The following is a 13143-nucleotide window of genomic DNA, read 5'->3' on the forward strand; positions in this document are numbered from 1 at the left end:
TGCGGGCGGGCCTCAGCGCCCGGGGCGGGGCCTGGCGGACGAGGGGCGGGGCCTGACGGGCGAGGGGGGGCGGGGCGGGGCGGGGACGGGGCGGGGCGGGCGCGGCGGGCGGGGCGTGCGCCCCTGTCCGCGAGTCCGGCCGCGGTGAGCCGGCACAGCCCGGCGCCCGAACTCTCGCCGCCGCGGCGCTCGCGCTGGGAGGGCGGCTCGGGCTCGCTGTGTGGCCGCCGTGCCCTGCCGCGCCGCGCGCCCCGGGCCGGAGTGCAGAGAGCGGGGGCTCGCCCCCCGGCGCCCCGCCGCCCCCCGGCGCGGGGCAGAAAGTGCCACCGGCCGCTCCCCGCCCGCGAGCGCTGCGCCCAGACGGAGGACTTGGGGCCGGCGGAGACAAAGGCTGCGCTCGGGACGCCCGACTTGGAGACTCGGGGTTGGGCAAACAAAAGGTGCGAAAGACGCGCAGGGGCGCCGGCGATGCCAGCGGGGGCGCCCCGCGGGCTGGAGCTGCTGCGGGGCGCGCCGTGACGCGCGTGGCTCCCGGACTCCTGCGGCACCGACTCCGCGAGCGGGACGCGCCGCCGGCAAGTTGGGGGGCGCGCGGGAACAATGGACAACTTCTTCCCCGAGGTGAGTGCGCCCGCGCCGCGGGGAGGGCGGGGGCGGGGGGTGCGCCCCGCGTCTCGCCCGGCGCCCGCGAGGGCGACGCTTCCTGGGAGCGCCCGGGAGCCTCCCCGCCCCCCGGAGTCCCGGCTGCGGAAGCCCGAGCAGGTTTTGTTTCGCCCGCGCCCTGCGCTCCGGGCGCAGCCTGGGGAGCCGCCGCCTGCGTGGGGCGCTGGCTCTCGGGGGTCCCGCGCGCGCCCCGCGATCTGCGCGCGCCCTCCCGGGGTGCGGGACGCCGGTAACCGCGCACACGGGACGTGCTTTCCCCCGAAAGGTCTGGTCTGGTATTTCCTCCGCAGAGCGCGCCGGCTTCCTGCGCGCGGGGTGCAGGCGCGTCCCGGGGAGCCGGCTCGGTGAGGTGCGAGGCGCGCGGGGCCGGGGCCGGGGTTAATCATTCACCGAGCTCCGGCCCGCGGGGCCCGGGGCGGCTGCCTCTGGGGCGCGCCCACGAGTGCAGGCGAAGGGGTGCTTGGCAGGCTTTGAATTCGGACCTGCAGACAGTCGTCCGGGGAACCGGGGGTTATTATACATATGAAGCCCAGCCCCCCTGCAGGGCCGTGGAGGGGACCCCGCAGAGCGACTGGAAACCCTTCACTTGAGAACTTTCTTTCTGGGCTTGAGAGCGACTGTGGTTTCTTGGCTGCCTTTCCTTTCATGGTTGTGTTTATTTAATAAATTCTGTTTAAGTTGGAGGTTTGAAGTGGCGCAAAGTAAACTTGGTTGGCTAAAGGGAGTCTAATGGGACTTTCATTGAAAACCAGGGAGATTTTGGGAACCCAGGACAGTTTGGGGCATCTTCCAGCAAGTTAGTTTGGCGATTGTCTTCCCAAACTTTCTCTGGCTGCCTGGGTGGGTATGATAGCTCAGGTTTTTAGCTTTCTGGGGGCCCACGGCCTGCGCACTTTGACAATTGTGGAGGCCAAGGTGTTCTTGTGTAATAGTCGTATTGTTTTTTCCAAAGTGGCATCTCAGACGCAACACCCACACTCACTGCCAGACGTGGACTCGAGCATCCATCAATGCAAAGTTTTACTTTTTGTGTTTTAAAAAAGGATGAAGTAGACAATTGTGAGACTAACCTGGCCTGCCACAGACCTTTATTTTCATGCCTGCTAGAAAGCACCAGAACTTTTTGCAAGAGTTGCAGGTTAACCAATGATGAAAGGCCCGTGGACTCTGTTTAATTGCTTTCATCTGGTAGAAAATCTTGGCTCTGCCTGCAGGCCAATAATTAAGTTTTGGGGGGGGACTTGTTTTTTTTGGTTTTGTGTCCTGGGACCCTTAGGAAAATCTTATGAAACATAGAATTTGCTTTCAGATTTGGGGGGCCCTAGTGCCCGCACAGCCTGTCTCTGGACCGCAGGGGGTCTGTGACCTCCCCCTGGAAGAGAACTCTGTCCCCTAGTGCAAATGCGAGGAACTGCAGGATAACGTGGCACAGCTGCAACCCCCCTGTGCTCACCTTGACAGGTGGGGCTACTCTTAGGTACTCTTTTGAAGTACTCAGCATGCTCTTGGTTCAGGGTAAGGAGGGCTGGTTGTTGGATTTTTATCTCAGTAGTTAATATACTATAGAAGCTGGCCTTCAGCAATCACCACTCCACCCTTGTTTCTATGAAGAGTCTGAACCCAAAGATGTGAAGTCAGTTGCGGGAGGTTGGAGAGCTCTAGGGTTCAAAGCCCTTTTCCTCTGTTGCTGCTGACTTGAGTCTTTTGGGAATTTTTTGTTTATTTGAAGTGATACTTGTAATCGGGGGATACATTTGTGTTACTCTATTGATTCCTCGTCAACCTTCAAAGCTCTATCCCTGAATGGAACCGTTTGGGATGGGAAGCCAGCAGGGTCTGGGAGGCTGGCTTGCAGGACTGCGGACAACCTCCTAAGGTAGATCTTATAACAACATCCTTTTGTTCAGTTGGCTGGTGGAGGAACTATCGTAATGTCCTGTTAGAACAGAAACAGTGCAGCTCTGACATATGTCCAAGGACAGCGAAATCGGCGGGCTGCTTAGCAGCACTAACTGGAGTCCTGTTCTTTGGTAACTCGCTCCTTTGCTATTTAAGGAGAATGACTTGATGCTTGTTGGACACCAATTTGAAGGTAATGCTAGCAAGGGGGGAAGCAGGGTGTTGAATAAGGTGCTGCATGCCTTAGTTTTATGTATTAACCATCTTATAAGGAGGTGGCTGCTACCTGTGGCCCATAGCTACTCACTGTTAAAGGTAGACCCGGTTTTTTCCAAACAGTACCATTGATGTTTGGGGCCAGTTAAATCGTTCTTGTGGGGGCCTGACCGGTGCATTGTAGGATGCTGAGCAGCATCCCCGGCCTCTACCTACTCCCTGCCTGCCAGCCCCCCAAGTTTTGACAATCAGAATGTCTGCAGATGTTGTCAGGTTGCCAGAGGAGCCCTGGGGAGCAGAATCACTTCCAATTGAGAACCACTGAGCCAGACCCACAAAGCAGCTGCCTGGTGGAATTAATTCCAGCGCGTGTCACGGGCCCAGCCTTCTTGCCTGTGCTTGCCTGTTTTAAATAGCATCAGGCCAGGAGGAAGCTCGTGCCTGTCGACTGTCGGCCACTCACTTCAGAGTGTACCCCAGGACTGGAGAACCCGAACATGCCCCGTCTCTCGGTTGAGTCTGTTGCGTCACCACCTTCATTAGATGTTTATGGCTTCTCCAGTTCTCCAGTAAACTGTGCACTTCTGGGAACTTTTTTTTTTTTTCAGCATTTAGAGGTAGGTTGTTAAAAATTTGGGGCAGAAACTAAAGTTAGGTATAAGGGTAACCAGAAGCAATTAAAAAAGAAAAAAGCAAACAGAAAATGCACAACCAGCAAAGTGGAGAGACTGTGGCAGCACCTTGTAGCTGCTCTGCAGCGGGTGCTGCTCCCACGTCCCCAGGGGAAGTCCGGGGCCCAAAACCCAGGGGCTACAGGGGGCTGGAGTGGGGTAGAGGGGGCTGTATGGGCCAAATGACACACAGTTAGCTTGGCGCTTCTGTTTGCTATCTTAGGTGTGACATCAAGGCTGTGTTAGCCAAAGATTTTTAAAGAATGACTAATAGGACATTGTAGGGTAAATGATTGTCAGGCTTTCCTGCCCTCCCACCATTAGGATGGATGATGGAGCCCTGTGGACCTGAATGCATGCCTGATGGCAGGCACCTGGAGTAGGGTGTGGGCATACGAAGGTGGGTTCACCTGGGCTGAGAGACTGGGCTCATAAGGGCAGCTTCGTGGGATGCCAGAGAAACGGAACTACCAGAAGGAGAACGAGCAAGAGAGTGGAAGGGAACCAGTAGAAGAGAGAGAACGAGACCATGAGAGAATACCAGAGAGCCCTGGAAGAGTGAAGATTCGCGGAGGGCCTGAAGGCTGGCAGGCCCCCCGGCACCCCTGCCTGCCGTGTACCTGGTAAAATGACAGTATAAGCCTGATAAAGCCACCAAGGGCTCCAGGACTCTCCTTTACCCATCTGCATGGGGTCCTAGAGATCCTGCCCTGTGCCTTCCTGCCACTACAGACATGTGTGAGCGTTTTGATGTTTTAGCAAAAATGTTTCAAGTACAGGGCCTCCCCTGGTGGCACAGCGGTTGAGCGCTGGGTTGCAAAGCTGCCCGCAGCCTCTGCAGCGCTGGTTTGATCCCCGGCCACCGGCGAGGGTCCCACATGGCATGCAGACCTCTCCTGTCACGCCCACTGCTCCCCTCAGCAGTGTACTTTGTCAGTCTGACTGCTCTGTTCCCCACTCTGGTGAATTCTCTTACCCTCCTGCGCTTCTGACTGTACCCAGTGCTTGTATAAATAAATCTTTAGAAAAAAATCATATTAAAAAAAGTTTCAAGTACATACAGCTATGGAAAGCAGGTGTTACTATTTTAGGAAATAAGTTGGTAGCAGGAACATCCAGGTCTAGCAGTCTCCTACATCCTGGTTCGCTGAAGTGGAAACACCTTCCTAGCTAACTGGGGAAGGTGACTTGTTTTAGGTTGTTACCGGGAGTTGTTCAAATAGCTTTTCAAGCTGGAAAATCATGTTCTTGAGCTCATGTAGTCTGAGTGTGATCTTCTTGATATTTTCTTGCTTAAAAAAAAAATAAAAAAGATGGTTATTTTGGCAGCTCCCCCAGGCCCCCATCATCTCTTCTCAAGGGCAGAAGGAGTGCTCTGAGCCCCGAGGACTCCCCGTCCCACCAGATATCCAAGGCCACCTCTGTGGCGGCCGCAGAGTGGAACCAGGACCCTCCCTGGGAGCCTTTTCCCACACTGGCCTTAGAGTTTTCTGCACACTCAGCGAGGATTTCTGCTGTCAAGGACGGACTCAGCTTGGGCCCGGCCGCCTTGGGACAGCAAAGCCCTGGAGCAGCTGGGGGCAGGACAGTTGTCACTAGCAGAGAGCTGGATCTCCCCGCCTGCCGGGCTAGGCTGTGACTACTGCTCTCTCACCAAACCAGGCACAGACCAGTGTGGGCAGGGCCTCCACTGTTTAACCAGAGCGGCGGAGGGAGAGCTAAGTGTTTGCTTTTCCAGCTCTGCTGGCTTCAAGTGGGGTCACCCTGAAGGACACCAGCCTTTTTCCCTCTTATGGACATAAGCCTTGAATTTGCTCTTTTTTTGCAACTGGTAGGAGACAGCATCTTATAGGTTTCAGAATCTTGCATTCAGGGTAGCTGGTAGGGAATGTGTATATTATTCATTTGCAGGACAGGTCAAGAATGGGCAACTGGGCCCTCCCTGGTGGTGCAGGGGTTAAAGACAGCGCTATCAAGCTATTGCCAGCCTCTGCAGCACTGAGTTCGATCCCCGGCCAGGGAGCTGACCCACATAGCACAGCAGACCTCTGCTATCTCGCCCACTGCTTCCCTCAGCAGTGTATTTCAGTCAGTCTGCCTGTCCTGCTTCCCGCTCTGTCTCTGGTGAATCCTCTCACCCCTGCACCTCTGGCTTGCACCCCAGTTCTTTTATTTTTTTAAATTTATTTTACTTATAAAGAGCCAGGGTGCAGGCCAGATGTGTGGGAGGGTGAGAGGATTCATCAGAGACAGAGCGGGGAACAGAAAAGGCAGATCCACTGAAATCCACTGCTGAGGGGAGCAGCGGGCGAGACAGGAGAGGTCTGCTTGCCATGTGGGTTGCTCCGAGGCTGGTGGGGATCGAACCGGCACTGCAGAGGCTGTGGACAGCTTCACAGAGCTGCGTTCAACCACCTGCACCACCAGGGAGGCCCTGCACCCCAGTTCTTGTACACATGAATAAGTAAATCTTTAAAAAAAAAAATGGGTAACCAGTGAAGTCAGTTTGAAGCGTGGCAGGGCTAGTGAAAAGCACCCCATCCTTAAGAGTGTCAGAGTCATGGTTTGGGGGAGCAGGGCTCTACCCCTTCCCACCTTGAGCTCTCAGGCAGATATTCTGACAGGTATTCTGGGCTTTATGTCTCTGGTCCACAAGTAGATACAGTGTCGACCTTGCATGGTTCATAGAATTCCGAGATAGGAGTCCCACAGCCCTTGGCGTGTGTAGGGGCGTAATGGGGAAAGATTAGTTATGGTCACTATGCTGACAAATTAAGGACCAGCAGCCCTTGAGGGGGAGTGAAATCTCAGGACCCACTAGTGTGGGGACATCTCAGCCTCTTGCATTCTTTTCCTCCCTTTCAATCTGTACACTTCTAGCTGACTTTGCCGTCCAGGATTCTGTCTAAAGCTTGTCCACGTGGCTTATAAAGCCGAGCTCACATTCCTGAGCAAGTTTGCCAGTGATGGAGCTGCTCTTGCTTCCTTGCCCCTGTAGGATCACACAGCCCTCAGCCTTTGTGCATGTCTTCCTCTCCACCCAGCGCACCTGCCGAGTTCCTTTTAAAACCATTTCCAGTGGGTCTAGTTCACGGTGGCCCCAACCTCTTTCCTCTGAACTTGGCTCAGCCACTTTCTGTAAACAGAACCTTAGAGGTTGAACATCCCATTTATGCGTGAGTTTATCGCCTTCTTTGCACCGAAGGGTTCTTAAGGATGGGATGCCAATTTGCGTGACCATTCCATCCCCTCAAGGACCTGTTTTTATTGCAGCAGGGAAGATGCTTATCATGATTTTCCTTGAAGCATTTTGCAGTTCTTTGAAGAGAATCAAAAATATACCTCGTTTATTGAATGTTTACTATATGCCTTAATAATATACATGCGCCAATATTATATGCTTAATATTATATATATATATTATATGTAACTGTTTACTATATACTGAGCACCTTTCAGTGACACAGTTAGTCCCTGCCCAGCCCGGTGAGGCACAGAGAGGTTAGGTAAGTGGTCCCATGTCACACAGCTAGAAAGTGATAGTCAGGAGGTGCACCCAAACATCTGTCTTCTACTTGACACTGCGCGTGCATCAGTGTTTCCCGGCTCTCTCACGAGCTGTGGGATACAGTTGGCAACTTCCGAACCGTCTTTGAGTTGAAGACTGCATGGAGCTTGTTGACACCCAGGACATCGAAAGCTCAGCAGGGAAATGTTCTTCAGCGTTTGAACATGCTATTCATTTTTTTGGTTTGCCTCTTACTTAAGATAAGTGCCTTCTGTTTCCTTATAAAATGTGATTGCAAAAGCCGCCAGCCCCCACCTCGTGAAGCTGGGAGAGAGATTTGCAGCGTTAGGCATTTACAGAAGTTGAGGATGTGTAGAAAGATATGTAGAAAGCCAGAGGAAGGATGGGTGGATGGAGGTTACATCTAGTTTGTTGAGATTGTATATTGAATGTTGACAAGTATTTCTCAAAAGAAAGGGTGGGGGACCTCCCTGGTGGTGCAGGCGATTGAGCACCGCACTGTGAAGCTGCCCGCAGCCTCTGCAGCGCCGGTTTGATCCCCGCTGGCCTCAGAGCAACCCACATGGCGAGCAGACCTCCCCTGTCTTGCCTGCTCATCCCCTCAGCAGTGTATTTCATCATCTGCCTTTTCTGTCCCCCGCTCTGTCTCTGGTGAGTCCTCTCACCCTCCCATGCCTCTGGCCTGTACCCCGGTTCTTGTATAAATAAAAAACATTTTTTTTTTAATTAAAAAAAAAAGGGTAGGACTCATTCCTGTCCCATTCTGTCAGTGATTGGTTATTCTTTGAGATTTCCTGGTGGAATCTGCTCTTTCACGATGGCGGCCACTGGTCGGGGCTTCTCCATGTCAGCTGTCTTGTTAACCTGTTGGTGCTGGTAGACTGATCATTCCCAGGAGGAATCCTTGAAGAAAACATTTTCTGTCTTGCTAAGAACTTTCTGGAAAATGTGTCTACCAAGACAAAAGGAAGATACATGAGTCCCCCGGTTTAAGTCTTGCAGCTCCGTTACACGACAGCCTGTCGTGCAGTCCTGCCACTAGCAGGAAAGGCGCAGGTTCTGGGGAGCAGCCTGCAGACACAGCCACGCTGGGGGTCATGGTTCCATGATGGCTCCCCCTCACCCAACCTGCGTGTCTGCTCTTCGGGATGAAAATCTCCTCTGTAAATAAGAGGTTTGAATAATTGTGGTGATTAAAATATATATGTGTGTGTGTGTGTGTATATATATATATATATATATATATATGGTGGGCAAGGTTGGATTTCTGTATTGTGGGGTAAAGATGTTTATCTTTACTATGAGCTATGGGTGAGTTAGAGGCCGAGGTCAAAGGAGATTTGGGGAGGATGGACTAGAATATAACTTGTTCACTTGGCTTCTCATCCCACATGAGGTCCTAAAATAATCCCATAAATCTTTGAAAGGTCATTTTGTTGGGGTCGGGTACTAGCCTTTGAAGGACGCTTTGAAACGGTGTCCACTATGGAGAGAAGTGGACTCCACCCTTTGGGGACCATGTGCCCCTGAGGTCTGCTTTGTGTATTAAAATTCTGTTCAGAGCCTCCCCAGTGGTGCGGCGGGTTGGGTGCTGCGCTGTGAAGCTGTCCTCAGCCTCTGCAGTGCAGGTTCAATCCCGGCCAGCCGGCGAGAATCCCACATGGTGCGGCAGACCTCTCCTGTCTCACCTGCTGATCCACTCAGCAGTGTATTTCGGTCCTTCTGTCTGTTCTGCTCCCCGCTCTGTCTCTGGTGAATCCTCTCATCCTCCCACACCTCTGGCCTGTACCCCAGCTCTTGCATAAAAATAAATAAATCTTTTAAAAAAATAAAATTCTGTTCATGAGAAGTTTCCCCACAGACTGCCTGCTTGGGGCTGTGGCGACTGTTGATAAATGTTGGGGCTTATTAATTTCATAGATACGCAAATGATGTAACTATGATTATCTTTAGAATTAGTGGTGTTCTAAAACAGTTTTTTGTAAACACAGATTTACAGTATAGCTTCTCATTATTCTTGAATTCATTATTTTCTTAATCCTGCAAAGAATGTGTGCTAAGTTTTGAGAAAATGCTCTAAACAAAAGGCAAAATCCCCTTGGGTCCTACTGTTAGTGTTTTTCTAGGGTTCCTGTACCTCTGTCCATAGTGCCTGTAAAATCACACTTTTTGACTTGAGTTGATTGAGAAAAGCTTTAAATGCCAGGAAACTTACATGTGTACAGTCACCCTTGGTCCTTTTCAGGAGCAGGAGCCTGAATTCAGGCCCCATCTCACATCTATGTACTTGAACAAGTTATAAATCAAGCTGACAAAGCTGTAAATAAAATTCTCCTGTTCTCCTACCTTGGCGGATATACCTTCATTAGCACACAATCGAAAAATATGTTTAAAGCTACGGTTTTATTGCCGAAAGTCAGCAGACTATCACGGAGGCATGGATGTGATCATAGTTTCCCATCTGGGTGTCCTGTTGAGGGCCAATGACGTTTCCTGGATTACAGACAAAAAGCACCTTAGCATATTTTCCTCATTCCTCTTCATCTTGTTCATATTTCGGCAAAAGCACTAACAGGGCCTCCCCGGTGGCGCAGCGGTTGAACGCTGGGTTGCGAAGCTGCCCGCTGCCTCTGCAGCGCCGGTTCGATCCCCGGCTGTTCCCTGGCTGCTCCCCAGCCACCAGAGGAGGGTCCCACATGGCGCGCAGACCTCTCCTGCCGCCCGCTGCTCCCCTCAGCAGTGTGCTTCGGTCCTTTTGCCTGCTCTGCTCCCCGCTCTGGTGAATTCTCTCACCCTCCCGTGCTTCTGACTATACCCAGTGCTTGTATAAATAAATAAAATAAACTTTAAAAAAAAAAAAAAAAAAAAGCACTAACAATGTGGTTACCGTCAAGATTTTCACACGCATTAGTTTTATTGACAGTAATTCTAGAATAGAAAGCTTTCCTGAGACATTGTGTTTCTTAGATTATTTTCTTGTTCTTGAGTATGAATAGGCATCGACAGGACAGTAGTTATTGGTTATTGTCGACAAAATTCATCTGGCAGTATTTTGATTAAAAAAAGGAATAGGGTTACGTATGATAGAATACTGACGTGGTCAGATGTACAAACTTTTGTAATTTCATTCTATAAGTCATTGTCATCTTCACCATTTCTTAAAACAGTGTCTAGGTCCATCAAATATTAAATTATTCAAACTTTTCAGTGCTGTGTATAGATGATAAAGGATATTGAATTCAGAAGTTAATTATAAATCTTTTCAGATGAGACAATACCTTAATGCATATTGATCAGAAGATAGTTTATATTAAAATGCTCTTGGGAATCAGTCTTTTTCTTCCAAGTGATGCGCACATTTTTATTTCCTTATTCTGATTTTTAATATTTTCTTGATATATCCCTTGTATGCTCACATACGGTTTCTTTTCAAATGAGAAAGTTTTTCTCTCCTATGTTTAAAAACATTTGTGAAAGGAGTGGCCAAATCCATTCTGTTTAGGGTTTTGGGAAGCATTGGCTAACATTAATAGTTAGCAATAGTTCATATCAAGTAACTGCAGCCAGTGCACATTCAAAAGTAAATCTTGGGCCTCCCCCGTGGTGCAGTGGGTTGCACGCTGCACTGTGAAGCTGTCCGCAGCCTCTGCAGTGCAGCTTCGATTCCCAGCTGGCCAGGGAGAAACTCACATGGCGCGGCAGACCTCTTCTGCCTTGCCCGCTGCTCCCCTCAGCAGTGTCTTTGGTCTGCCTGTTCTACTCCCTGCTCTGTCTCTGGTGAATTCTCTCACCCTCCTGCGCCTCTGACTGTACCCCAGTTCTTGCATAAATAAAATAAAATCTAAAAAAAAAAAAAAAAAAGCAAATCTCTTTCTACCAAAGATCATGATTTGGTCGAAATTGAGGATTGTCTGCCTGTTATTTGTTATTTGATAACTGATTGAGTACCTGTACCCCAGGTGGGGGTCTCATGTGGGGGTCTCGGGGACCCTGTCCATCTTCCTAGACAGTGTATCTTCCTCACTTCCTAGACATCTTCCTCACTTCTGTAACTATCACAGGTATTTTCTGATTGTTGACTTTTATAGCAAACCGCACATAGACATTCTTGTACCTTTATCATCACACACTTATCTGATTATTTCATGGGAGACTTTTCCGGGAGTGGAGCTGTTTGATCAAAGGGTTTGCATATTTCTGCTTAGATTATCTGGCAGCAGCAGTTTTATGAGAGGTGCCGTGCAGCTTACAGCAGGCGCAGCTCAGATGCTGGAGGATATAGTCACAATAGTGGGGCTTCTGAACCCTCTCATTAGAACCTTGGGGCTTCCCAGAGGAAGCTAGCGCAGAATACGGGGTTTCTGGGTCCGCTGGTCGGCTCCTGTGCGAACCAGCGCCCGGGAGGAGAGGGGCATTCTTCTCAGTTAATTACAAGCAGGGCTGTTGATTCACATCCAGCCCAAGCAAATCCCAGGGCAGTTGCTGATGTTTATTTAAGGCCAAAGCACACCCAAGGGACCCCCACTTCCCCTGCCTGAGGAGCCACTGGCCATGTGTTGGGGGAATTGTTCCTGTGACTTTTTCTTGGAATTTTCATTCCTTTGCACTGCAAGTGTCCTTAAGCATTACCCTGCGGCCATAACTGGTTATGGGGTGGTGGTTTTGTAGCTGTGGGGATTTGTCTAGATAGTGTGCAGCAAGGTGGGGGTGGGGGTACGACTTGCAGGCTTATTATTCTTATTAATTATCCCCAGGAAATCTTTCCAAGGACTTTAAAATGCAAGTGCTGAGTGCTAGGCGAAAAGTAACACTACACCTTTGACAAAGTACACCATTGTCATTTAATACTGCGTTGCTTCTGTTTATTTCCACCCACGTTTTGTTCTTCTAATGATGCGACCCTGGGGGGCATTAGAAATGTGAAGGCTTGAGGAGCTAGAATGCAGGCTGGGACTGGCCGACCTACTGCTGCAGAGCTACTTTCTAAACCTCTGTGCCTGGGCCTGAGCTTGGTGCTGGGAGGGCAGCCAGACCCGAGGACAGGCCGCGACAGCTTGCCCCATACTGCTTTCTAAAGACAGAGCTGACCTTCCTGCTGGTCACCTTTGTGTCCTCCTGCTCTCCCTGGAAGCCGCCAGCCAGTGACCCCACGCGTGGCCCTGATCCTCCAACTCGCCAGAGGTTCCCTGAAGAGCGAGCTGGTTCAACCATCTCTCCCAGTTCACTTTCAGGAGAGTCTTTTCCCTGTGGATCTTGCTCCTACCTTCCAAAATGCGGGTTGACCTCCCCACAACCCCACGTGGACGTGGCTGCTACAGCTGGACTCTCTGAGTTCCTGCAGGAGGCCAGAGGGAAGCACCACAGTGGGCCGTCTTCTCGTTGTTGCCAGTCTCAGCTGTCCAGAGGTGGGCCAGCACGACCTCTTTCCAGGCCTTCTCACGCTGGGCACCCTTGATCGTTTTGGCTGGATCTGCCTTGGTCCTGGGGGGCTGTCCAGGGCACAGTAGACTGTTGAGTTGCATCCCTCACCCACCATCACTGGTGCCGCCAGCACCTACCTGCTCAGTTGGGACAGGCAGAAAGGGTTCCAGACATTGCAGATATCCTCTGGGGAGTAGGGGGTGAAAAATTGTTTCAGAAGAATCCCTTTTATGGCTACATGTTAAATTCAGGCCTTACAGTTACTTTGTCCACCCGTCCCCATTTACATGGATTCCTGTTGACTTTCATTTGGGTGATGGAACCAGCATTCATCAGTGTTGAAACTTTTTCCTATGGAGTGTCCAAACTCCCCCCATGAGATTTGGGCAGGTGGAATCATATTATCCTCTAAGCCCTGTGTGAGTTGCACAGTCTAATCAGACTAGGCACACCCAGCGCCCCCTCCCAAAGACTCTGGTCCCTCTTACTTGTCTCCTCAGGACAGAGGAAGGAGATTGCATCTTCAAAAGGTTTTCATTCTTTAGGAATTCTTTGCCAAGTAGGTGCCAAGTTCAAGGATATGAAGTTCAGCTACTAACTCTACATTCTGGGTTTCATTTTTACAATCTGAGTGTCACTGAATTTCTTGGATGTTTCTCCTGGTGATATAACTTTGGCTGTTCTAAAGATTTCCTTCTTGCCTTTGGGCGGTAGCTTAAGTGAACAAACTGTTCGCTTAAGGGT

At 50.7% G+C, this 13143-nt stretch overlaps 1 protein-coding gene across 1 annotated transcript in view; it reads left to right on the forward strand.

Moving 5' to 3' along the window:
* The first annotated feature begins 522 nt into the window (after positions 1–522).
* The window catches only part of MYO10 (myosin X), a 192320-nt gene continuing 179699 nt past the window's right edge, over positions 523–13143 (forward strand). Inside the window, exon 1 of the mRNA XM_037529096.2 lies at positions 523–621. Within this exon, the coding sequence (XP_037384993.1) occupies positions 601–621 (21 nt within the window). The 5' untranslated portion in view covers positions 523–600. The remainder of the gene's footprint in view (positions 622–13143) is intronic.

Source organism: Talpa occidentalis, unplaced genomic scaffold (genome assembly GCF_014898055.3).
Source record: "Talpa occidentalis isolate TD23 unplaced genomic scaffold, MPIMG_talOcc4v2.1 talOcc4.6, whole genome shotgun sequence".
Lineage (NCBI taxonomy): Eukaryota > Metazoa > Chordata > Mammalia > Eulipotyphla > Talpidae > Talpa > Talpa occidentalis.